Source organism: Anastrepha obliqua, chromosome 1 (genome assembly GCF_027943255.1).
Source record: "Anastrepha obliqua isolate idAnaObli1 chromosome 1, idAnaObli1_1.0, whole genome shotgun sequence".
NCBI lineage: Eukaryota > Metazoa > Arthropoda > Insecta > Diptera > Tephritidae > Anastrepha > Anastrepha obliqua.
In genome coordinates this window covers 106654232-106678747 of record NC_072892.1, presented here as the reverse complement: position 1 = coordinate 106678747, position 24516 = coordinate 106654232, and the positions used below count along the sequence as shown (strand labels likewise).

At 39.4% G+C, this 24516-nt stretch overlaps 1 protein-coding gene across 1 annotated transcript in view; it reads left to right on the top strand.

Annotated features, from left to right (window-relative positions):
* The window catches only part of LOC129236409 (protein phosphatase 1 regulatory subunit 12B), a 52286-nt gene that overhangs the window by 10745 nt on the left and 17025 nt on the right, over positions 1–24516 (top strand). Inside the window, exons 4-5 of the mRNA XM_054870788.1 lie at positions 16518–16797; positions 17011–17131. Of these exons, the coding sequence (XP_054726763.1) occupies positions 16518–16797; positions 17011–17131 (401 nt within the window). The remainder of the gene's footprint in view (positions 1–16517; positions 16798–17010; positions 17132–24516) is intronic.

Here is a 24516-nt window from a genome sequence, read left to right as displayed (position 1 = left end):
TGACCAGTACTGCATTTTTTGTGACAACTTAGTTAAAGACGCAAAACAAGTTTTCCGTTTGTGCCCTCGTTCGATATTCCAAAGGGAAGAGTTCAGTATTAAGGTTGGAAAGCCAATAATGGTTAATAACCTAGTGAATATTATGCTTAACTCAGAAAAACAATTACGAGGGGTGCCTTTTACATGTCGGGATTTGGCAACCCTGGTGTTGTAATCTGGCAACAGCTGTATCGCAAAGTTTGACATTTTTTGGCTTTTACGTACTCAGAACCTTTTGCAATATCAGCGCTATTTGTGTTGTTTACAGTAACTTAAAAGATTCATCTCGGTCCAAAAATGGAATTAAATCGTGAACATTTTCGTGCGATTATTTTTTACAACTTTCGACGTGGATTAACTCAGCAACATTGCATGGATGAACTTAATTCATTTTTTGGCGATGAAGCTCCATCAAGGACCAGTGTTTATCGATGGTATGGTGAATTCAATCGTGGTCGTAGTTCACTCCAAGACGAATTTCGTGAAGGTCGTCCAAAATCAGTTGTTGTTCCGAAAACCATTGATGCTGTGCGCGAACTGATATTGCAAGATCGTCATGTGACCTATCGTGAGATTGAGACAATCTTAGGCATTAGTGGAACCAGCATACATTCAATATTGCATAAACATTTGACTGTCAGAAAAATTTGTTCGCGTTGGATCCCACACAATTTGTCAATTGGTCAAAAAAAGGCTCGTGTCGATTGGTCGAAGGAAATGCTCAAAAAATACGATCGCGGGGCTTCGAAACACGTCTATGACATCGTGACAGGTGATGAATCATGGATTTATGCGTATGAGCCCGGAAGTAAACAGCAGTCGACTGTATGGGTGTTTCAAGATGAGCCAAATCCAACAAAAGTTGTTCGTGCACGAAGCACTTCCAAGCAAATGGTCGCCTGTTTTTTCGGAAAAACTGGACATGTCGCAACCGTACCACTAGAACAACGCAGAACAGTAAATTCTGAGTGGTACACAACCATTTGTTTGCCAGTTGTCTTCCAAAAAATTAGGAAAACCAATCACCAAAGACGGATCACTCTTCACCAGGAAAATGCGAGCTCTCACACATCGGCTCAAACAACTGCATTTTTGAGCACCCAAAACACAATTAATGGGTCGTCCGCCGTATAGTCCTGACTTGGCACCGAATGACTTCTTTTTATTCCCGTACGTAAAAAACAAACTGAGAGGTCAACGTTTTTCGACACCTGAAGAAGCGGTTGCGGCATTCAGAATGCATGTTTTGGAGGTACCTCATTCAGAGTGGCAAAAGTGCTTCGACAATTGGTTCAAACGCATGCAAAAGTGTATAGATCTTCATGGAGAATATTTTGAAAAACAATAAAGTGATTTTCGATGATTAAAATTTGTTCTTGTTCTCTAATCCCGACATATGAAAGGCACCCCTCGTATGCGCTGACAGCAATATGGCAAAAATAGTCATCACCAAATTGCATCGCGCTGAACAACAGCGCAAATCTTCGTAAAGAGACAATAGGCCACTCCCCCTCCCGTGAAGTGATACTTGATAGTCGTCCCGCTGTGGGGGGGACGGAGCGGTCGGTTTTTAAGGGGTGAGCCGAAAGACAAGTCTTACACTTTTCGGCTTTTCAACGCTTTGAGCCACCTCAAAGAAAAAAAAAAATTTGTTAAGTACAACCATTCCTTATCCAATAGATAAAATGGGCCGACATTACGAGTCACAACTTGTTCAGTGTTTCTTTTGTTGAAGCTTTAGCCGCTACAATAAAAACATGAGCTACAAAAAATACAAAAACTTACAATTACCAACAACAACGGCTTAAATTTGCTAAATAGGCACTTATTAGTTGAAAGTAGCAAGCGCGAAGCGCGTCTAACATACATAATGTGCTTGTATGTAAGAATGTGCGATGATTAGTTGTTGGTGGTGGGATGCGATGAGGTGGCGACTTTTAAAGCCACTTGCAAATCTATGAATATATTTACTACTTAGTACTTGTAAATACCGACGCACGCCCAAACGAATTTGTCGAGGCCACACCTAACGGCATACCGCTGTCATTGTCAATGTTTTTGTTATTCCGATTGTCGTTGTTGTTGTGCACTATTTGCATTCACGCTAATACCAATTGTAAGCAGAATTAACAAGGATTTAGTTTTGCTAAGATGATGTCGTTTGTGTGTGTGTGTGTGCTAGTGTGTAGGTGTGTGTGCTTCTTATTATTGCTGTCGCGGAGTTACTCGCGTTCCCGTTCCCCTTTCACTTCCACTTCCCGGTGGCATAGCGCGCTTTCCATGTTTATTGCCATTTCACCGATTAAGTAGTTGTTGTCACTGTTGCTGCCATCACACAGATCTAAATTAAATACACGCAGCACAAGCAGCAAGGTCTCCATCGCTGCAGCGAACATTTAATTCCCGTAAAATACTTTAAACTTGTCACATCGCGCCTCTCACACCGCCCACATACATCACACTTCCACGTCATAGTGGCTGTCAACCAATTTGGTTGCGTTCAACCGCATTCAACACGTACATATACATACATACATACACACACACATACATATGCACATCCCCGTGCAACCGCGTACCCACATTTTCTCGCTTTAATTCATTTGCGTAGAACTATTTTCTTTCACAAGTCATTGTCTAAAAAGTGTATCAACAGCTTTGAATATGAAGCGTTTATTTACAGCATGCTCGCATTGCGTTGTTTTTGATGTCTAAGTAAGCGTATTAATTTAATTAGATTCAACAAATTACAACTGTAAATAAATACGAAACGTTTGTGTGTGACACTGGTTTCGTTTGTTATCTTTTGTGTGGATATTTAAGGGTGAAACCGCGCTCTCAGAATCTTATAAATTTATATTTTTACGAGTAAGTACACACATACATACGTACGTATGTAGATGTAAACTGCCTAATTAAAGTAGAGTTGTTAAAATGCTCATTTCTTCATAAAAACGAAAAGTTTGTGCATAAAGAAACTACAGAAAGGAAACTAAGACTATTGAAAAGGCTTCTATTCTTACTTACTGGGCATTCTTGTAGGCTTAGGTTTAATTTTGTTTCAGTGCTATCAAAGCCGTTCAACAGATATGAGCTTCAAAGTTGCACTAAAAAAATTCATATAATTTTAAAATCCTTATTGCCTAGACAAACGGTGGCGGTAATCGGGATTATCTCATGAATTAAGTGCAAGTAATGCGGATTGACAACTAGGCTTAATTCTCATAATTTGAGCAGATTAGGGGAATTTTCGATGGCAGCATTGCCGAAAAATGATGAAACATTTACAGGGAAGAACAATAGAGACTGCATGCAATGCTGCTTTGCTTTAACACGTTCCAAACTACATTAATTGTTTTGATATGTCGGATCAGTTTGAAATAGTGCAATTTAAGATTTTTTTTAAATAAATAATTATTTCTTAGTAACAGGGCAGCTAATACCCGTATTTGCTGCTTGCGGTCCATCTTTGACTGATAAGACTATCCAATAAACAAATCAGTTGTTCACTAATCCGCGTAATAGCCGTCTGTTACACTACAATTTTAATCAGAAGTAACTGCGCCGGTAATTCCGATTAACGCCGTGGTCTGTCTAGGAATATTAGAGTACAGTTTAACTAGATTTTGTGTACTCCTTCATTCTGAATTTGAGCTTAACCGAACCACAAATAAGACTTTAAGAAATACATATTTCGAGACCCTGCATCAACCAGTGTATCGTTTTTTTATATCCATTTCTTTATTGCCGCCTGTTTTTTAAAAACTTTAAGCAATATTTTTACTTTTACCTGCCGATTGGAATTTAAGTGTGCTCTGCCCAATCCATAAGAAGGGCGATCCTGCAATTTGTGCCAATTACCGCGGGATTAGTCTTCTAAATATCGCCTATAAGGTTCTAGCGAGCGTATTGTGTGAAAGGCTGAAGCCCACCCTCAACCAACTGATTGGACCTTATCAGTGTGGCTTTCGACCTGGAAAGTCTACCATCGACCAAATATTTACAATACGTCAAATCTTGGAAAATACCCCTGAAAGGAGAATCGATACGCACCATCTTTTCGTCGATTTCCAAGCTGCATTCGACAGTACGAAGAGGAGTTATCTGTATGCCGCGATGTCTAAATTTGGTATCCCCACGAAACTAATACGGCTATGCAAGATGACGTTGCTTAACACCAGCAGCGCCGTCAGAATTACGAAGGACCTCTCTGAGCCGCGCTGTTAGTTCTGCCTTCTCCAAGCTGGATAAAGAGGCAAAGTGAATGGGTCTGGTGGTGAACGAGGACAAAACGAAGTACCTCCTGTCATCAAGGTTTTCGAGGTTTAAAAGACTTCGTTTATCTAGGAACCAGCATTAACACCGATAACAATGTCAGCCTTGAAATCCAACGTAGAATCTCTCTTGCCAACAAGTGCTACTTTGGACTAAGTAGGCAATTGAGCAGTAAAGTCCTCTCTCGACGAACAAAATTAACACTCTACAAGACTCTCATCATGCCCGTCCTAACGTATGGCGCAGAAGCTTGGACGATGACAACATCCGATGAAGCGACGCTTGGAGTGTTCGAGAGAAAGATTCTGCGTAAGATTTTTGGACCTTTGCACGTTGGCAACGGCGAATATCGCAGACGATGGAACGATGAGCTGTATGAGCTTTACGACGACATAGACATAGCGCAGCGAATAAAGATCCAGCGGCTACGTTGGCTGGGTCATGTCGTCCGAATGGATACAAACGCTCCGGCTTTGAAAGTATTCGATGCGGTACCAGCTGGTGGTAATAGAGGAAGAGGCAGGCCTCCTTTGCGTTGGAAAGATCAGGTGGAGAAGGACTTGGCTTTACTTGCTGTGTCCAACTGGCACCGGTTAGCACGAGAAAGAAACGACTGGCGCGCTTTGTTAAACTCGGCCAAAATCGCGTAAGCAGTTATCGCGCCAATTAAAAAGAAGAAGAATATTTTTACTTAAAGCTATTTAATTAATTTAAGAGAAAAAACATTTATGGAATACACCCAGAGGTGCACTAATTTTATGATTAATAATAATTTAGATGAATTTATTAACATTTTACGTCTTTTGCAGATTTTCGCTTGAGTCTGGTGAAGGTTATGGGATTTGCAATTATTCCCGAAACAAGAGGGTTTGAGTGCGATTGCAGTCGTTTGTTATTTTCTTATTTCTTCAATTATTGTGGGTACTTTGAGATCACGATAAAATTGTGCATTTGTAATATAATAAGAGGCGTTTCATTCTACGGGTTTTTCGTGGAAGTATTTCGATGTTGGAGTTAGCTGTAGTGCACTGCACAAAGTTGAATGCCATATGTTCATATCGGTCTCAATATAGCTGAGTACAGTGGGAGCTTACTTTCGAGAGAAACTTGCGGATTTCGATGTAGTAACCAATTTAGATCTCTAAGTTTTATTCCTAGAGCCTTCCGTTTGGTGAAAATATGGCTTTTACATGTGAGTTTGCTATCAAGATGCATGTCGAGATATTTTGTGACGTCAGTTTAGGGGATGATTATCTTATTGAGCTTAACGGGTGGGCAAGTTTTTCATTTAGTGTAAAAGTGACTTGGGAAAATTTTGTCCCCTTTAGCTTAATGCGCCACTCTTTCAACCAATGAGTTATAAAGCGTTTTTCAGTAAGAGCGCTTAAACTTTTTTTTTTGAATAAAACACAAACGGTTTGACTTTTTTAACTAATTTTTTTTTTATTATGGAGTTTGAACATATACATTTAAGTATGAAATTCGATTTCTTTTGCATGGCCATCGCGTTCACGTTTTACGAAGTCCAATCGTTGAACCCAATTTTCGACCACTCTTTTGCATAAATCGGCCGAAATTCCAGCAATTTCGCGTTCAATATTGGCTCTGAGCTCACAAATCGTCGCCGGCTTGTTACTGTAGACCAATGACTTCACATAACCCCAAAGAAAATAGTCTAGAGGCGTCAAATCACACGAGCGCGGCGGCCATTCGACCGGCCCATTTCTGGAAATAATGCGCTCATCGAACTTACTCTTCAACAAATCCATTGTAGCGTGTGCTGTGTAGCTTGTGGCCCCGTCCTGTTGAAACCACATGTCGTCTAAGTCCATACCATCCATTGCGGCCAAAAATAATCGTTTATCATGTCGCGGTATCGATTTCCATTCACAGTAACGTGGTGATCGTTCTCGTCAACGAAAAAATATGGGCCAATTACGCCGCTGTCCAATTGTCCTCAGGGTGTCTGCTTCTTTGCCATGTTTTTTTTGCCTGTCCTTTTTCCTTCAGATTTTCATTTACTTCACAGACATCCCTGTGTGTGGTGTTGCTTGGTGAGGCAGGATCTTGATTTCCATGCTGCATGTTGGACACAATAATTGAAATGCTCGACAGCCTTTACAATGTCTTCATTGCTCTTGAGTGGGTGTTTTAGGTTAATCGTTGAAGTAATAAGAGTTCGGAAATGCATCCAATTGGTTTTCCTGTTGTGGAGACAGCAGCGGGTAAGCAATTCATATGAATCTTTATTTAATGTGACAAAACCACGTAGATGGTATAGGCCGAGTTACTGAGAACGGTGTCGAGTACAAGATTATATGCAAGCGACAGTGAATCGCTGACTGTCATCAAACAAGCAGTCAGCAGACTTGCTTCTCTCGAGTCCTCGTTCATAGGGTCAGCCTTAATATCAAATGGAGAGTCTCTGCTATAAATAAGTGCCACTTTGGGCAATACTTTCTGGACGAGAAAAAATTACAAATTATAAGTCTAAATTATGCCTGCCCTATTATATGGTACATAATCCTCGGCCCTTAGAACATCCGATGAGGATAAATTTATGCTGAAATACGAGTACTATGCATTTTTAAATTACTTCACGAATGTCTTGGTGATTTACGTCTGTACACCTCTTTGCACCCTGTCCATTTCGATTTGTTACCCTAATGTTTAAAGTTACGTACATTTCTTGGTGCTTGTATTTGCTTCCATGTGCCTTTTTTGATCCCTGCATTTTTCGCTGCATAGTTTCCAGTTTACTCCATCTTCTCTACTTCTGCGCATTTTTGCTAACTCACTTTTAAAAATGATAGCCATTAAGAGCTCGTCACTCCAACCACACTTCTTTGCTGAGAGAGACGTTCAAATTGGTTAAAGTGAGCAAAAGATGAAAAACAGTTTCTTTGCTAAGATTTTGCCGCTGGCGTCGCTTAGTTGCTGCCAGTTGATTTGTTGAGTTGCTGGTTTCACATTTTCGCATATTTTCGCTTGAATTTCTTTTAGCATTGTTGTTGTTTACTTGGCATTTATTAGAGGTGTGCAGCAACACGCTGGAAACACTTCTCGAATTTGTGTCACTAAGTGGAAGTGTCAGGTGGTACATAGTATTGCAGTTGCGGAGCTGTTATAGTTCAGCCGCGGGCTTCAGAAATAAAACAAAAATGAAAAATAAAATGAAACCTATTTACATAGCAGAGAATAGTGGTGGCGCAACAGTAAAAGTGTATTCATACATAGCTGGCGAAAATAAATGAAAATCGCACAAAATATTTGTGCCAAGGCCAAAGTTGGAAGTAGTGAAAAAACAGCAACAACAACAAAGCAAGTGTAGGGGAAACAAAATTCAAAGAAACTAAAGTAAAAGTATGCAAGGAAAACTGTTGATCCTGGCCAGTGCCAAAATATCTACGACAGCACCACGAATCACGCGCTGCCCAATGAATGAGTAGCTAACATGAAACTAAAAGAATGAGAAAATAACACAACGTTCGTTCGCTTATGAGCTAACAGCGAGCGTGCACGAAGCCGTCGAAGTCGAATGCCTTGTGACGCCCACACAATTCGCCTCAATTTTCGTTGTATTCCTTTGGCAGGTAAAGTTGCCTTTGGGAGATCGTTAAAAGCACTTAAAAGGCCATTCGTAATATACAAAGATAAAGGTGAAGTGGGTATTTAAGATTACATTGCTTTTTTTTTTTTTTTGCTGCCCCCAAAAGGCTAAAAAGCGAAATGAATGCAGCAAAAGTTAAAACCTTACCTGATTTTCGCGTGTTTTTTGTGGTTCGTTTTTTGCTTTTAGGTGATGCGTGCTGATGGTTGGTCAGAGGGTCAGCGGGTCAGGTTGCTGAGCAAGCTATTCGCTATTAGCCGGGGACTTGCTTTATGCTTCTTCAGCATTTGCATTTGCGTACTTGAAAATTCGTTTTTCCGGTGCTTGATGCCGCTTGTCTTGCAATTGTGAGTGCTGCGATGGGTGACTTAGTACCCATGGATGGTGCTTATTTTTTTTTCTTTATCCGGTCGCAACTTCTTTTCTAACATTTTGCTGGGACTTAAAAACAACCATAAAATGGTATTGCAGGAAAGTTAGAGTGTTTCAATTTAATTTTTTCATGACATTAGTACATTAGTACATAGTGTTTTCACTGCCTGCATATCAATATATAAAATACTTAGTTTTGCCATAAATTCTGTGACATTTTTTAGAATGCGTACGATCGTGTGCATTGTCAACTCATTAATTATATTCTGTTTCGTGGCAAATTTCGCTTGTTAACAATGGAGTGGAGAGCTAAAGAAATGCATTTCATAAGTGAGGTAAAAGTGCAAGTGGGATTTGCGAATTGCTAAAAAAACTTAATATTTCGAAAATCGTTTTTCCCAAACATCTGAAGTGAGAGGCAAAATAAGAAGTAGTCGTCCTCGCGTGGTTCGAACCAGTACAGCCATAAAAGACGTTCCAGAAGCAATTCGCAGAAATCGCTTAAGAAGGCAGAAAAGCATGTCCAGGGAAATGAATGTATCGACCAGATCCATGTCAAGCTTAATTAGAGATGACCTCCACATGAAAGCCTTTCGTCGCTCAATTTTTCATCTTTTCACAACGCGCTTGAATAAAATTAGACCCCACAGATGCCAGCAGCTTTTTCGGTGGCACGCGGTCAACGGCCATGAAAAAATTCTTTTCACATATGAGACCATTTTCACTCTTGAAGAAGTTTTTAATAAGCAAAATGACAAAATCTGTGCTAAAACTTTTAAAGACGCAAAAAATGTTGTGCCAAGAATTCATCGTGGCCACCATCCAGCCTCCGTAATGGTTTGGTGGGGAATGTTTTGTAAAGGGTAACGCCTTAATTCTCTTCACTTCTGCGAAAAAGAGGTTAAGACCGGGGCAAAAATGTACCAGGAGGATGTATTAGAAGGCATGGTGAAGCAGTTGAGCAGTAATCTTTTCAATGGAGTGCGTTGGATCTTGTGGCAAGATTCCGCTCCTGCCCATGGGGCAAAAACCACCCAGCAGTGGCTAAAAACAAAATTCCTCTGTTCATAACCGCAGAAGATGGACTGTCTAGAAGTCCTGATCTGAATCCATTGGATTGCAGTTTGCTTCACAGGTCTAACAGAAATTTGGTTTGAGCAGCGACGTCCACATCCATAGAAACGGTGCGTGCTGCAAGAGCTGAATGACCTAATCTTTTGAAGGCTTGTAAAAGCAAATGGTGATCGTTTCCAATGAAATTTTTAAAATTATTTTCCTTAATATTTACATGATTAAATACAACTAGCATCATTAAAAAAGTTATTTCATATCTATAACGGACTTAACTTGTAACAGAACTTATGGCAGGACAAAGTATTTTTGCATACCCACTAACTATAGAGGCTGCTTGAATCCTAACAATGTAACTTAAACCTAATAGCAGCCATATTGGTAAAGCAAAAGCTGTAGTTTGTATTTTGTAGTTTTAGTGATTCGATGGTTGTACTAAACCATCAATCGAGTTTATAGTGCTAAGCGAATCACACGATTTTACTTTCGTCCTGCCTTTCAATTAGGCTCGAAGTTTAGTGCTGTCTGCCGCCGGTTTGTTACTTATTTTATTAAAATCTTCGATTACTCTAATTCCTTGCCTTTTTTTGCCAGTCACAAAAATATGTAGAAGATAGATCCGAATGTAATCCGACTCTGTAGTAAGGACAGAATACGAATTGTTTGAAGCACACATACTGACATGCATATATCGATGGTTTTCGAGAAAAGTGACATAATTCAAAAATACAAAATACTGAGTTGGGTCAGTTTTCTAGATAAGTGACGGGCCAATTCGATCACCTGACAAAACGACACTAACGCCATCTCTCAGAATTGCTTCAAGATTCGCTTATGACGCTTTTACAGATAAAAATATATAAACTCTGGAGTCGCTTTTAACGGCAAAACTCCGATTTTTGAGTTAATTTTGAGTTGTGTCGCTTTTCTCGAAAACCATCGATATGTATAAGTACATACAGGGTGAACGATATGAAGTGTTACCTATTCAAAACACCATAACTTTTTTGTGTGAAATTATATTACAAAATTGTTCAAAATTGATTACAATTTTAACATATATTCACTTCAGCTCGATATGACCACCTTTTGCCTTGACTATAGCCTTCAAACGGTCAAAACGGTGCACGAATGTGATCTTGAGGTATTTTGGGTCATTCTCGTATAATCGCTTTTTTCAGTGCATCCATATAGGCATATTTTCTAGTCCTCACCTTGATCTCCAAAATAGACCAGATAGAATAGTCCATCGGACTTGCGTCTGGTGAATTCGAAAACCATTGTGTGGACGAAATGAAGTGTGGAACATGATTTTTTAACCATTCTTGGTTCACACGAGTTTATGAGACGGTGCCGAGTACTGCTGGAACGTCCATGGTCTACGACCTAGATATTTGCGTGTCCACGGCTCTAAAGCAGCTTCCAAAACATTTTCCCGATAATAAGTCGCATTTACTTTGACACCAGGCTCGTTAAAAGCGATTGGAGAGCGTTCATCTTATGAGTAACAAGAACTACTCCTCAAAAGAAGCTATAAAAAGAGGTATCGAAGCGTATTTTGGCTCGAAGGACAAACAATTTTTTGAGCAGGGAATTAAAAATTCGCCTAAACCTTGGGAAGACATTGTATCTAATGAAGGAAAATATATTATTGATTAATAAATACCTTAAACATCTTTTTTATTAATTTTAAAACCACTTTTAAAAAACGCGCGAACTTATGGACTTACCTAATACATACATTCAAATTGTCTAGTCAGAGTGAATATTAGCAGACCTTTCCAGGTGAGACCCATTTAATATCAGATGCGAGTTTTTTAATTTCTTCTCTAGTACCTATAAAACTAATTGACTTATCAACAAACTTTGTAGTCTGGCAAAATACTACATGCTCTTAAGTCCGCTATTATCCACCTTTTTCCTTAAAATTTGTCAGCCAAACTCCAAAACAGACTAACAATATCAAGCGAAAAATTGAAGAGCTTCCGCCAAAACAAAGATGGCGCTGTACTTCGAATCAAATATGAACTATTCATGACCCTGATTGATGGAAAAATTGCCCAAGTACTAACTGATACTATATATCATCAAGTTTTGTATGCTTTATGCGGAGCTAACAATAGGGATGAATGATCTGAGCAAAGTTTGTTCTAAACCAGAAAACGAAGAAGATGCCGGTATGTCCTTTCCACCTCCATGCCCGGATTAGATTTATGGAAACCATTTTACATATGGTTCATAATCTTGCGTTCAAGAAATGATCAGCGAAATCTCCGGAAAATAAAATAAGCAAAGAAGAGAAGAAAAAATATGTAAGAAAGTAGGTTTCGAAATGAACTTGTCATCCATATAGGAGGAACTGGCAACAGTAATAACGCAATTTTACCTAGAGGTCAATTGTCTAAGGATGCACCAGAAGCGCAAAGTGAAGATTATAGACGATACTGATAACATCATTCCAGGAAGAGTTCTCGCTTAGGCACTAAGGAAGATGTGCTACATTCATTATTATTTACATTAGATCCATATATTTCAAGCCTAAGAGCACCAAACGTCTCTTTGGAAAAGGAATTACTTGACGATGCCAAAATGCTCTTGGATCTGCCTAGAAACCCAAATATATACAATAAATAATATACCCCGTTTTGTCTAATAAGAAAATCTATGATTGTCTTTATTAATAGCTACTCATTGTTTCATAATTTAATAGGACTATGAATAAGTTCGTGCGAAATTTGAAACTTTATTGACGTAAAATGGTTACAAATTTAATATTCAAAGTATTGTCCATCGCTTGCTACTACTTTTTCCCATCTTTCTGGCAATTCACGGATTCCCTTTGTGAAAAATTCGGTCGGTTTTGCCGCAATCCACGAATCGATCCATTTTTTGACTTCATCGTAATTACGGAAGTGCTGGTCAGCCAGGCCATGTTGCATCGATCGGAAGAGATAGTAATCGGATGGCGCAAGGTCTGGACTATACGGCGGGTGGGGTAGGACATCCCATTTGAGCGTTTCTAAGTATGTTTTGACCACTTGTGCAACATGTGGCCGAGCATTGTCATGTTGCAAAATAACTTTGTCGTGTCTATCGGCGTATTGCGGCCGTTTTTCTCGCAGTGCTCGGCTCAAACGCATCAATTGTCGTCGGTAGACATCCCCCGTAATCGTTTCATTCGGTTTCAGTAGCTCATAATACACAACACCCAGCTGGTCCCACCAGATACACAGCATAACCTTCAGGCCATGAATATTCTGCGCCGACGTCGATGTTGAAGCATGGCCAGGGTATCCATACGTTGCCCGACGTTTTGGATTGTCGTAATGGACCCACTTTTCATCGCCAGTCACAATTCGATGCAAAAAACCCTTTCTTTTGTGCCGTTGAAGCAGTTGTTCGCATGCCATAAAACGGCGTTCAACGTCTCTTGGCTTCAATTCATACGGCACCCAATGGCCTACCTTTCGGATCATTCCCATGGCTTTTAAACGTTTGGAAATGGTTGATTGATCAACTCCCAAAGTTTTTGCAACCTCTTCTTGCGTTTGAGCCGGATCTTGATCGAGCAATTCCTCCAATTCGGTATCCATGAACTTTGGCGGCGCACCCTCGCGTTCTTCGTCTTCCAAGAAAAAAACAACACTTTTAAAGCGTGCAAACCACTTCTGGCACGTTCGCTCAGCTAGAGCATGCTCACCATAAACTTCCACCAAGATACGATGACTTTCGGCTGCTTTTTTCTTCATATTAAAATAATGAAGAAGAATTCCCCGCAAAAACACATTATTTGGCACGAAATTCGACATTTTCAAGTGTGGTAAAAATATTGTTGTTTACGCTTCAAATAAAAAACTTATACTGACGTTTGTGCCTTACGACAGTAGCTCTCCAATGAATGTTTGGAAATGTGGATCGATGGAATAATAATCAAGTTACGCCATCTGTTGTAAAACCGCAAGGAACTTATTCATAGTCCTATTAGTTTTTTATTTATCATTTTCGGCTTTTTTAAAATAAAGTTTAATGTTGATTTAATTAAAATTTATTGCATTAGAAGGTCCATATATTCAATAATATTTGTACAAATTTTCAAGTCCTTATCATTTACGATAACAGTGTGTCTACATTATTGAGACACTAAGCCGTTTCCGTTCTATTGTGTGTCTGTTACCAGAAGGACCCGGGGATGAACTACCACAGCCGCAGTGTTTCCCTAAAAGTATATTAGGAATGCACAATATACATTAGGACGGGTCGATTTAAAAATCGCTTATTGCTCGGTGAAAATCGTATTCGAACGAAAAATCCCACTTTGACCCATTTAGAGTGCTCCAATCGAGTCCAAATGTATGACCGACCCCCACTAACTTTGGACGGCCGATCCACTCATACCAGTGGCACACCCCCTGGGACTCCCCTGGGGGATTCCCCATACAATAATTTCAAAATATCACCATTTTTGGCCTTTACATGAGAAAAGAAACTAAAAAGTTCGACCCAAATTGGGGGACATCAGAATTCGTCTTAGAGGTATGGTTCCTTCGGCCAAGTTTCTTATTTTGATCCCTAGAGTATGATTTTCACAGAGCAATGGGCGATTTTTTTGCCTTCCCACAAAAGACACTAAAAGTTCGACCCAAATTGGGGACATCAGAATTCGTTAGAAGTATGGTTCCTTCGGCAAAGTTTCTTATTTTGATCCCTAGAGTATGATTTTCACAGAGCAATGGGCGATTTTTTTGCCTCCCCACAAATGACACCAAAAGTTCGACCCAAATTGGGGGACATCAGAATTCGTCTTAGAGGCATGGTTCCTTCGGCAAAGTTTCTTATTTAGATCCCTAGAGTATGATTTTCACAGAGCAATGGGCGATTTTTTTGCCTCCCCACAAATCGACTCGGCCTAATATACATACATACATACCTGAGATGTACTTTTAAATTAAATTTAAATTTTTGGACAGCTAATTTTATACGCATTTAGTAATGCTCTAGCGGGTACATACCTTCATATCTGACTTAAGAAGTTATGCTAAAAAAGCACGGGGCTAACGAATCTTAAAACGGCGGTGGGGTCTTCTGACTCGTCAGTCAAGTTTCAAATTAGGGTGCAATTCAAATGTTTTTTGATGGTGTCGTTATAAATTTGGAAATTGTAATTCAATATTAATCTTCTTCTGTCAGAAGCGGTTCATTCGGTCTGATGGGCAATTTAGTGTTATGCCTAAACTCGATCTCTACTGAATTATATGAGACATTGTCACGGAAAATCCACGCCTTGACTACGTTTTGTGTGTTACCTGTTAGACGAAGAACAAATGCACAGGAATATTTAGTTGAGTTCAACCAAAATTATTATAAACCAATTTAAGGGTAATAGAAATAAACATTTTTTTATTTCTTCTTACTGCCGCAACCAGCAATGCTCTTTCCAACTAAGTTTTATTTTTTGCTTATAAAGTTAAATATAAGCGGTTTTTTTCGTTACCTTTCTTTCTTATTATGGTTAATAAAGATGCTTAGATACCAGTTTATTGGTTTCTGCTGAACTGTTTTGCGGCAATAAGTTGAAAATTTCATCAGAATTAAATTTGAGACAGAGGGGAAAATTTCAATTTATAGAGAATTTCTGTTTACATACTTCTACCAATTCTTGTTCGGAAGCCACTCAGTACATACTGCCAAAAAAGTATCGGAAATTAGTCAGTATATCATAAAATATTTATTTTTCATTCAAATTGCGCTCTTGCTTTTAAAGTATGCATCTTTCTATTTCTATATTCTACATAGTCGCAATCCAATAAAAAATAAACAATGAATAATTGGCGTGCATGGCGGCCGAGCTGCTCCTCCTATTGTTGGCGTGCGCCTAGATGTTGTTGCACGAATGGGAACCTACACTTTTAAGCCGACTCCGAACGGCAAATGATTTTTACGAGGATCTTTTTATTGACAGAAACACATTCGGAGGTTTGCTATTACCTGCCGAGGGGCGACCCCTATTAGAACAATTTTTTCTATGATTTGGCACAGAGAGAGTCACGCACCAACACATTCGGCTACGGCGGCCGCCAACAATTCAATTAGCAAAGAAAAATATTTCCCATATGTAGCTATTTTTCGCAGTTGGCTTTTATTCTCGATGCGAACTCTCTTGTAAATCCTCTGTTGACTGAATTGGACTGTTACGAACTGTTATAAAAGCGAAAGGTTTTGGTTGTTCGATAATTTTTTGTGCTCTTTGCGAGGAACTCGTTTCCATTGATAATCTTGAGAGACGCGTATTTGCTCTTTCAAATAATGTCCACAACAAAAAAAAAACCTTCACAAATTTATTTCCACATTCCCCTCAAACGGGCTTTTTAAATGATCTATTTCCGGTAGATACTTTTTTGACCGAGTGTTTATGACATAAATTCATAACTATACACAATTGTAAGCCTTCAAAGACGGTTTGGATTTTTTTTCAGTTCGTGCACTTTATGGAATGCCGTAAAAATCTCGATGCTTTATTGTGTAGATGAAAGTGGGAAGTAGTGCAATAAGTGACAGTAGGGGGGAGTACGAGACAGGCATTGCCGGCCGAAGATTGACAAGCCAATGCGCCATTCGTTTGCGTTGCCTTGGTGCGTCACAGCGTATGCTTTTCATATTTTTTCCTCAGATTTTATACCCATCCCCTGGTGCTTTGCTATGCTGACAGTAACAAGGGCCTTTGAAGCCCAAACAAATATCAGCATCCCCCTTTTGCCTTTGTCATGTCAAATACAATTCAACTCGCTTTTTGCACGAACAAGAAAAAAACGTACAATAGTCATAACAACAACGACAGTGCGTACAAAAAACCAACAATACTGCCAGCTGCAGATAAATGAATATTGCCCGGTATTGCCGCTATTTATGCTCGTATTTTGAGGCATTTTTTCACGCACACATATAAACATATATACTTACATATCTACCTATTGCATTCAAATCTGCACAATGCTTGTATGTGTGTGTGCGTGTGCATTCAAGGCCTTTGCTCTAGCTCCTCTTTGATTCACTTATCATTATTTTAGTGTGTATGCACGTGTGTGTGTGTGGGTGTGTGCGTTTTTGTGTGGTCTTAAAAATTTATCACCTCTCTTTTGGCTATCCCTCGCAGGTATTACATGGAACGAAAAATTTTCCAACACCTGCTGGAATTAAAGTCACTGCAAATACGTTCGACTAAACTAAATGAAGCTGTATTGGTGAAGCGTGCCGTCGACGATTACCACAAATCATGTGCGGCTCTTGGCGGCGAGACTGGCACGCGCCTGCGGCGTTATCCATTCAGCGAATACACATTCAAGAATTTTGAGTTGTTCCTCTACGAAACACTGAAAACGCTGCAAAAGCCAGGCACCTACAATTTTCAGAATATCAATGAGGTTTATGAGGAGGTAAGTGGCGTCGCGTACAATATGTGCATATATGTATACATATACATATGCATTGTGATTGACATGTGTTGAAAATAAGCTTTCGGCTGAAAGTTATTGAAAATTATGTGTACTTTATATGCATAACGCTTGAAGGTGAGCTTAAGCAAGCGAAGGAGGATGTGGATGCAAGTGGGAATGTAATAAATTAAATTTTTATTTGCATACTTTTAGGCGGAACGGCGCTTGAGTCCCGATTACAACGCATACGAGAAGGCACTCCAATGCACCACAAAGACCCACCGTTGCCTCCATGCGGCACACGCATACACTGGCATCCCGTGCGCTGCTTACAGTAAGTAAAATATACTTGAAAGTTCCATACACCATACAACCACACAAGTGGGCCCGTATGGATGCGTGTACACGTATGTATGTGCATACTTAACTTAAGTTAAAGGACTTTGGTGATGGTTTTATGGGCTGTAAAATCGAATGGCAAATTTGTATGCAGATGGCAAAATTAACTAGAGCTGAAGGGTTGCCGTATTGTCGATTAAACGCGATTGCAGTAAAACTTTTCTTCCTTAACTGCACAGAATTTACAGTTTCTTAAGATACTTTGCTGATGCAGTTAATTCAAGCGAATGTACACACATACATATATATGCATGTGGGAAGGGAAGCTTGCCTGCGTACAAGAGAAACTTCTTTTTAATTTCTTTAGCTTCCATTTTATATTGAAATATTTTTAAGTAATTTAAAAGGATGCTTCCATATGAGTGGTAGTATTGCAAATACAAGGTGTGTTCAAAAAATAAGGTGACTTTTCAAATTTCGCTCCCTGCGTACATTCGACCTTCAATGTTATTTGTTTTTTATGTTCGAACACTCGTCTCGAAGATATGTTTATGATTTTAGCAATATCGCATTTTTAGTTTGTTTGTGAGAGGCATAAATAACACAAGTGTTTTGCCTGTTCGACGATTTTCTGCTATCGAAAAAAATGGACCAAAGAAGTTGCATCAAATTTTGTGTAAAAAATAAAATTAAGTGTTCAAAATTACTTGAAATGTTCACAGTGGCATACGGTGAGAGTACTCTGAGTCAAAAAAAAGTTGTGGTACAAGCTTTTCACAGAAGGTCGAGAAGATGTTAATGACGACGCTCGCTCTGGCCGCCCCAGGACATCAGCAACCAATAACAATGTTGAGAAAGTGAAGAAAACTATTATGGAGAAGCATCGAATCACAATTAGAGAAGTTGCTGAGGATGTAGGCTTATCAGTTGGTTCATTCCATGAAATCTTTTCGGAAATTTTGGAAATGAAGCATGTGGCAGCAAAGTTCGTTCCAAAGGTGCGGAATTTTGACCAAAAACAACGTCACATGAGCAGAAATTGTTGAATGGCGGCAACGATGATCCTGATTTACGTGAAAGGGTCATAACTGGTAACGAATCATGGGTATAAGGTTATGACATCGAAACGAAGGCCCAATCATCCAAATGAAAAAGCCCTGAGATATAAGACCAAAAAAGCACGCCGAGTTCGATCAAATGTCAAGGTTTTGTTTGTGAGAGATTAAAACGCCACCGTTTTCATGCCTTAGCCACCGTATTCAGCAGATTTGGCCCCCTGCGACTATTTCCTGTTCCCAAGTGTGAAGAGACCCATGAAAGGACAACGTTTTGCAACGATTGAGAAGATAAAAACCGAACCGCTGAGAGAGCTCGAGGACATACCAAAAAGTGCATTTCAGAACTGTTTTGAGGATTGGAAAAAGTGCTCGTACCAGTGTATTATATCTGGGGGGACTTCTTTGAAGGAGATGAAATAGAAATTGATGAATAAATAAATATTTTTTGAGAAAAATGTAAATTCACCTTATTTTTTTAACACATCTCGTATATAAAATCTTAAAATAGTTTCTATTTAAATCTGGAATGGCGAGAGGCTTTTCAGGTTTTCCTTGTATTTGTATATCAACTACCAAGAAGAATTTTTTTTAAATTATTATACTTATTTCAAAAAACACGATTTTAAACTGACTAATTTTTTTTTTGTTAAAACTTTATTTTGTATTCTGTCTATACTTAGAATTCTTACAATTCATTTTACAAATATTTGGTTACATTTAAGAGTGGCTTTGATTTTAGTATTAAAGGAATATTTCCAGTGGAATATCCTTTCTAATAAATAAATTCAATATTTTATAGATAAAAAGATACATGATGGTGACATGAGGGTAGAGGCCAGTTCATTTGGGTGCGATAGAAGTCGATTTCGGTATTTACTGGTTACATTTTGTATTTCCTCTTTTATTGAAGAGATGTCTAAGTCCCGATGAATTTGGGCGTTTGTCACGTACCACGGATCGTTGACTAGGGGGAGTAGAGTCTTGGACTGGAAACGCTGCAGGATTTCCAAGTTTGAATTTGACGCAGTACCCCACAGTTGGATTCCGTAAGTCCAGATTTGTAGAGGATAAGTTTGCTGTCCATTGAGAGGATGGATTTGAGGTTTAGCAGCCAGTACATGTTACGAAATATTAAACCTAGAGCTTTCCTTTTTGCAAAGATATCCGTTTTCCACGTAAGCCGTTTATCCAAATGAATGCCTAGATATTTAGCACTATCACATTGCGGAATTGGAATACGGTTTAAGTTGATTTGTGGGCAGGTGGTTCTTTTTGTGGTAAAGGTTATGTGTTGAGATTTATGTTCGTTTACTTTCAACCGCCAGCTCCGGAGCCATTTGGAGATTTTATTTATGTTTATTTTGAGCATATAAGAGGCTTCTACGGGATCCACTGCTGTCGCCATAATAGCAGTGTCATCGGCAAAAGTGCCACCTTTTGTAGTTGGCAGATCGTGTGTAAAAATTAAGTACAGGATTGGACCTAATACACTGCCTTGTGGGACCCCAGCTTTAATTTGTTGGAAATTGGAAATTTCATTTTCGTAATTTACGTAGAACATTCGTTGGTTTAGATATGATTTAAGGACCAAATAGGCATTTAGTGGTAATTTCTTTTTTATTTTAAAGAGTAGGCCTTGGTGCCACACTCGGTCGAAGGCTTGTGATATGTCCAGGAAAACTGCTGAACAGATTTGTTTTCGGTCGAGCGCTGTTTGTATTTTTTCGACAAGTCTATGGACTTGCTCAATTGTCGAATGTTCATTCCTGAAACCAAACTGATGTTTCGGAATTATTTTTTTGGGTTCAATAAAAACCATTAAACTGACTAATGAAGCTAAAGAATAATGAATATATATACATAATTAAATTACAAAAATTTACGTTTCACTAAATTAAAAGAGAAAGAGTTAAGTAGTACAAAAAATAAATGAGAAATCTAGGAAAATGAGAATTGGGGATCTCATTAGCCAAATGGGTTTGTGCGTGACTACCATTCGGAATTCAGGGAGAACGTAGGTTCGAATCTCGGTGAAAAACCAACATGAAGAAAAAGTTGTTTGTAATAGCGGTTGCCCTCGGCAATAAATGGCAAACCTCCGAGTGTATTTCTGCCATGAAAAAGCTCCGCATAAAAAATATAAACTGTAAGTCCCTCCGTTTATGAAACAACATCATGTCGCACGCCACAAATAGGAGGGGGAGCTCGGCCAAACACCCAATTATATATACAAAATAAAACGAATACTTTGACGCAGAAATGGGCAATCAATGCTATCCTTAATAACATTGAAAACTACCAAGAGAGCAAGAATCGATCTCCTACGATCTCTTTTAAAAAAAGCTTCAAGCTGATCAATATCAAACGAGATGGATTGGGTTAGGATCAGGAAACTTTAGTGATCTAAGTGCATATTTTAAAGACACCTTTTGCACAAGTTTGATGCTATCAATCAAAAATTTGTGGTATGGGCTCCAAATAAACCCGTCATATTCCCACCTACAAAATCCAGTAACTAGCACAGATAACTTTAACTAACTGATATATAAACTCTTCTAAAAGAAACAACGGCTCGAATAGAACTAACTATCGATCTTAGGGCCTAGTTTTTATAGCTTCTAACACAAGTACATAGCTTATGTATGAGATTTATCTTGCAAGCTTTTTTTATGAATAGGTAGGTGAAATGGTTAAAGTACCAAACTGGCACTCCACAAGTAGCACTAAAGTGCCGTTTTTGATATCATTAAGAGACCTCCAGCAGGTAGATCCTACAGCCAACCAGAGTTGTTGATGTGACGGAGAAGGTTAATCGGATTTAGGCTGGATCACTGCCCCGCTGAACACATTATATATCTAAAATGTAAGGATCACATAGTTTACTATGCCGATTTACCATAAGAATAAGCAAAGGATGAAAACTTAAATTAGTTAACCCTAAAATGAAATTCAGACGTAAACTTTGAAATAACCGACACAAGATTTTTTTTTGTTTTTTGCCCTCGACCATACTTCGTTGTTCGATCACTTGGTTTATACTTGGTCTATACCGATAATACTATAAGATAATGTAAGAAGAAGAAAAAATCCGGCTTTTGCCTTAAAATATCCGACACAGGTATAGCTTTTTTTGCCCACGCTACCAGAACAAATTCCCAGAACCTTTTAGTTGTGTTGCACAGTGTATTTAGCATATGTGTCCACAAGAGCGGTAGGCATGGCAGTTGGCCAAACTCTACTATAATTAATATTTATTCTTTCCCTATTACGAGTAGAGTATAGATGTACCAGATATATCAGATTTCTTATCATAGCATATTTAGGGACGTTCCACTGTGCATCATAGTGCAGTTCGCCGGTATTATGTTTTTAATATTTCTAAATAATTTTAAAAAAGAAGGCACCATAAAAAATAGTTCCTCGTAGGAGTTGCAACACAGGCTCTTATACCCGAATCTCCGCAACTGGAAATCAAACTCATTTTGACCAAAATCGGGGCTCATTAATCGCATTTTTCAATAATTAAGTAAATTATATTTAAATATAGGGTTTGATTGAAAAATAATGAGACTTATTTTTTTAAGCAGTTTAATTAAACCTTTTGGCTTATACAACTAATATTCTTCAAAATAGGACCCTTGAGCGTCAATACACCGCTGGTAGCGGTCCTTCCACTGCAGGAAACATTTTTGAAACTCATCTGCCGGAATCGCTTTCAATTCGGATGTCACAGGTTTTTGGATCGCCTCGATGGAGTCGAAACGCCTCCCCTTCAGATTTCTTCTCAGGCGCGGGAACAAGAAGAAGTCCGGAGGGGACAGGTCTGGGCTGTAGGGAGGGTGGAGAAGCACCGGAACCCCCATCTTGGCCAATGCAGAGGTGCAGAGGAAGGCGGTGTGCGCCGGCGCATTGTCGTGATGAAGGGTCCAATTGTTGACGAGATCGGGCCGAACCCGGGCGACGCGTTTTTTCAGCCAAAGGAGCACTTCTTTGTAAAATGCCGGTCAATGTTCAAAAATTCACGAACCCGGTTCACATCTTCGTCTGTTTGCGTCGCCGAAGGCCTTCCAGATCGCTATTCGTCTTCGACACCCTCCCGGCCTTCCTTGAACGACTTGTGCCACCATTTTACCTAGGCACTGGACAGAGATTGGTCCCCGCAAGCCTCCTTGAGTAGCTCAATGATTTCGGTACTCGTTTTGTTTAGCTTTACGCAAAATTTGATCGAGTAACGTTGCTCCAACGATCGCTGCATCTTCGCCACTGCCAAATCCTAGCACACTTTTAAAACAGCTTTCACGCGCGGAGCGATGTTGACTGCACCGCTGTTGCCAGCGAACTGGGACCGGTTTCTAGTTGAAGGTCCAACGATCATTTTCCCCCACCAGCCGATTCGGTTGATCGCTTGGCAGATGCTCCGCGCGGGAAGACTCATTACTTTTCAATCAAACCCTGTATTGTTATTTCACTAGAATCAGACAAAAGTCGAAAACAAGATCTTAGGGAAGATTTATAGGCGGTGGCGCGAATTGCAGTCGATGGAACAATGAATTGTAGGGTTTTGAGGAGAGCTAGATGTAGAGCAGCGAATTAAGGACTTTACTACTCAATTGCCTATTTAGTCCAAAGTAGTACTTGTTGGCAAGAGAGATTCTCTATTGGACTTCAAGGTTGACATTGTTAACGGTGTTAATGCTGATTTCTAGACAAACGAAGTTTCTTGCAACCGCGAAATCGTAACTATCGACAGTGTCGTAGGTGCCGATAAGAGAGTGCCTCGACTGTGCGTTTGATAACGGCTCAGAGAGGCCTTTCCCAATTCTGATGGCGCTGCTGGTATTGAACAACATTATTTTGCATAGCCGTATTGGTTTTACGAGTATACCGAATTCAGACATCGCGAATGCAGCTTTCAAGTCGACCGAAAGATGGAGTGTGTCGATTCTCCTTTGATGCGTTTTTTTCTAGGACTTGGCGTATTGTGAATACGTAAAATTACGTTGCCTAAGCTAATAACTTAAGTATCATCCATTTTAAGGGATAGTTGTTAAGAACTGACTTTTTTGCATTGGAAAGCTCACGTGGGGAGGACCTGGATTGCACTTGGTATTTTTAACTGACACCGCTCACCAAGGAACACAAATGACCGGCGCACTTTCGGGAAACTGCTTTTACCGCGCTAATCAAGAAGGGGGAGAAGGAACTCAGAACAAACGCAACTAATTTGATGCGTCGAAAAGTTAAAAAATTGTTAATTTTTGTCTTCAAAAAATCATTATTATTAATATTTCAGAGCAATCTAATTTTTGCGCACAATTCGAGGTCTGTTATATTGCGTTATGTGTCAACGAGAGTAGATACTATTCTCTTTTTGTCTAACTGGTTCTTCGTCTCTGTCACGTTTTAAAAGAAAAACAGCCTGAAAATGTCCACTCATTTAAATTATTCATTTTATGTATTTCCAACACTCTTTTTGCTTGATATTCTAAAGAAACACAGACAAAGCGGTTGAGCTTGACAAGCTTCTAATCGGCCCGCTTACACAAAATAAAGTAGAGTGCATAAATCCTTTAAACGTAGCTGAAGCCGGCGGCCAAGCGCAGGTACATTGCGCGTGTTGACAAAAGGCTAAGAGTGCGCGGGTAGGATGCTATCGACGTAAAGGCAGAATGGCGGAAAAGAAGAGAGGTTAAAGGACTAGTAGAGAGAAGTGACTCATTAAGCAAGAATTAAAATTTAAATATAATATAATTCAGGGGTTAGGAGACAGAGAGTGCGCTATATTCGTAGTATACAGCATTAGCTACGGGACGGAAGTGATAGAAGGTGGTGGAAAATTTCAGATTCCAGGCATTTACGTTTTAGCTTAAGTTGAATAAGAAGCAAACAAAAAGAATATTTGTTTTTGTAAAAGGTTGAAAACAACAATGTGGTGAACGGAAGCAGATGATAACTGAGTTGGGCGTGGAATCACATTTCAGGTGCCAAAGATGGTTTTGTTATGCTGGTTAAGCAGGTTTGTTGTCGTACCTGCATTGACTTTGACGCTTTGCTTACTTTTGCCACGTCGCGCCGTGCCTTGTGAGTGCTCGGCTATGCCATACTGTAGGCATTGTTTGACGCACATGAAAGGTAGAAGCTTCGATAGTTGTTAGTGTGCTCGGGGTGCGTCAATTACACTAAGCATTTTGGGCTTTTGAGGACGACAAGACATTTGCTCTGCGGGCTAGGAGCGCTTTACAAACAGTGACACCTAATGGTCCAACAACCACGGGGTTCACTCTGACTACACGCGCCCATACATACAAAATATCTAATTATG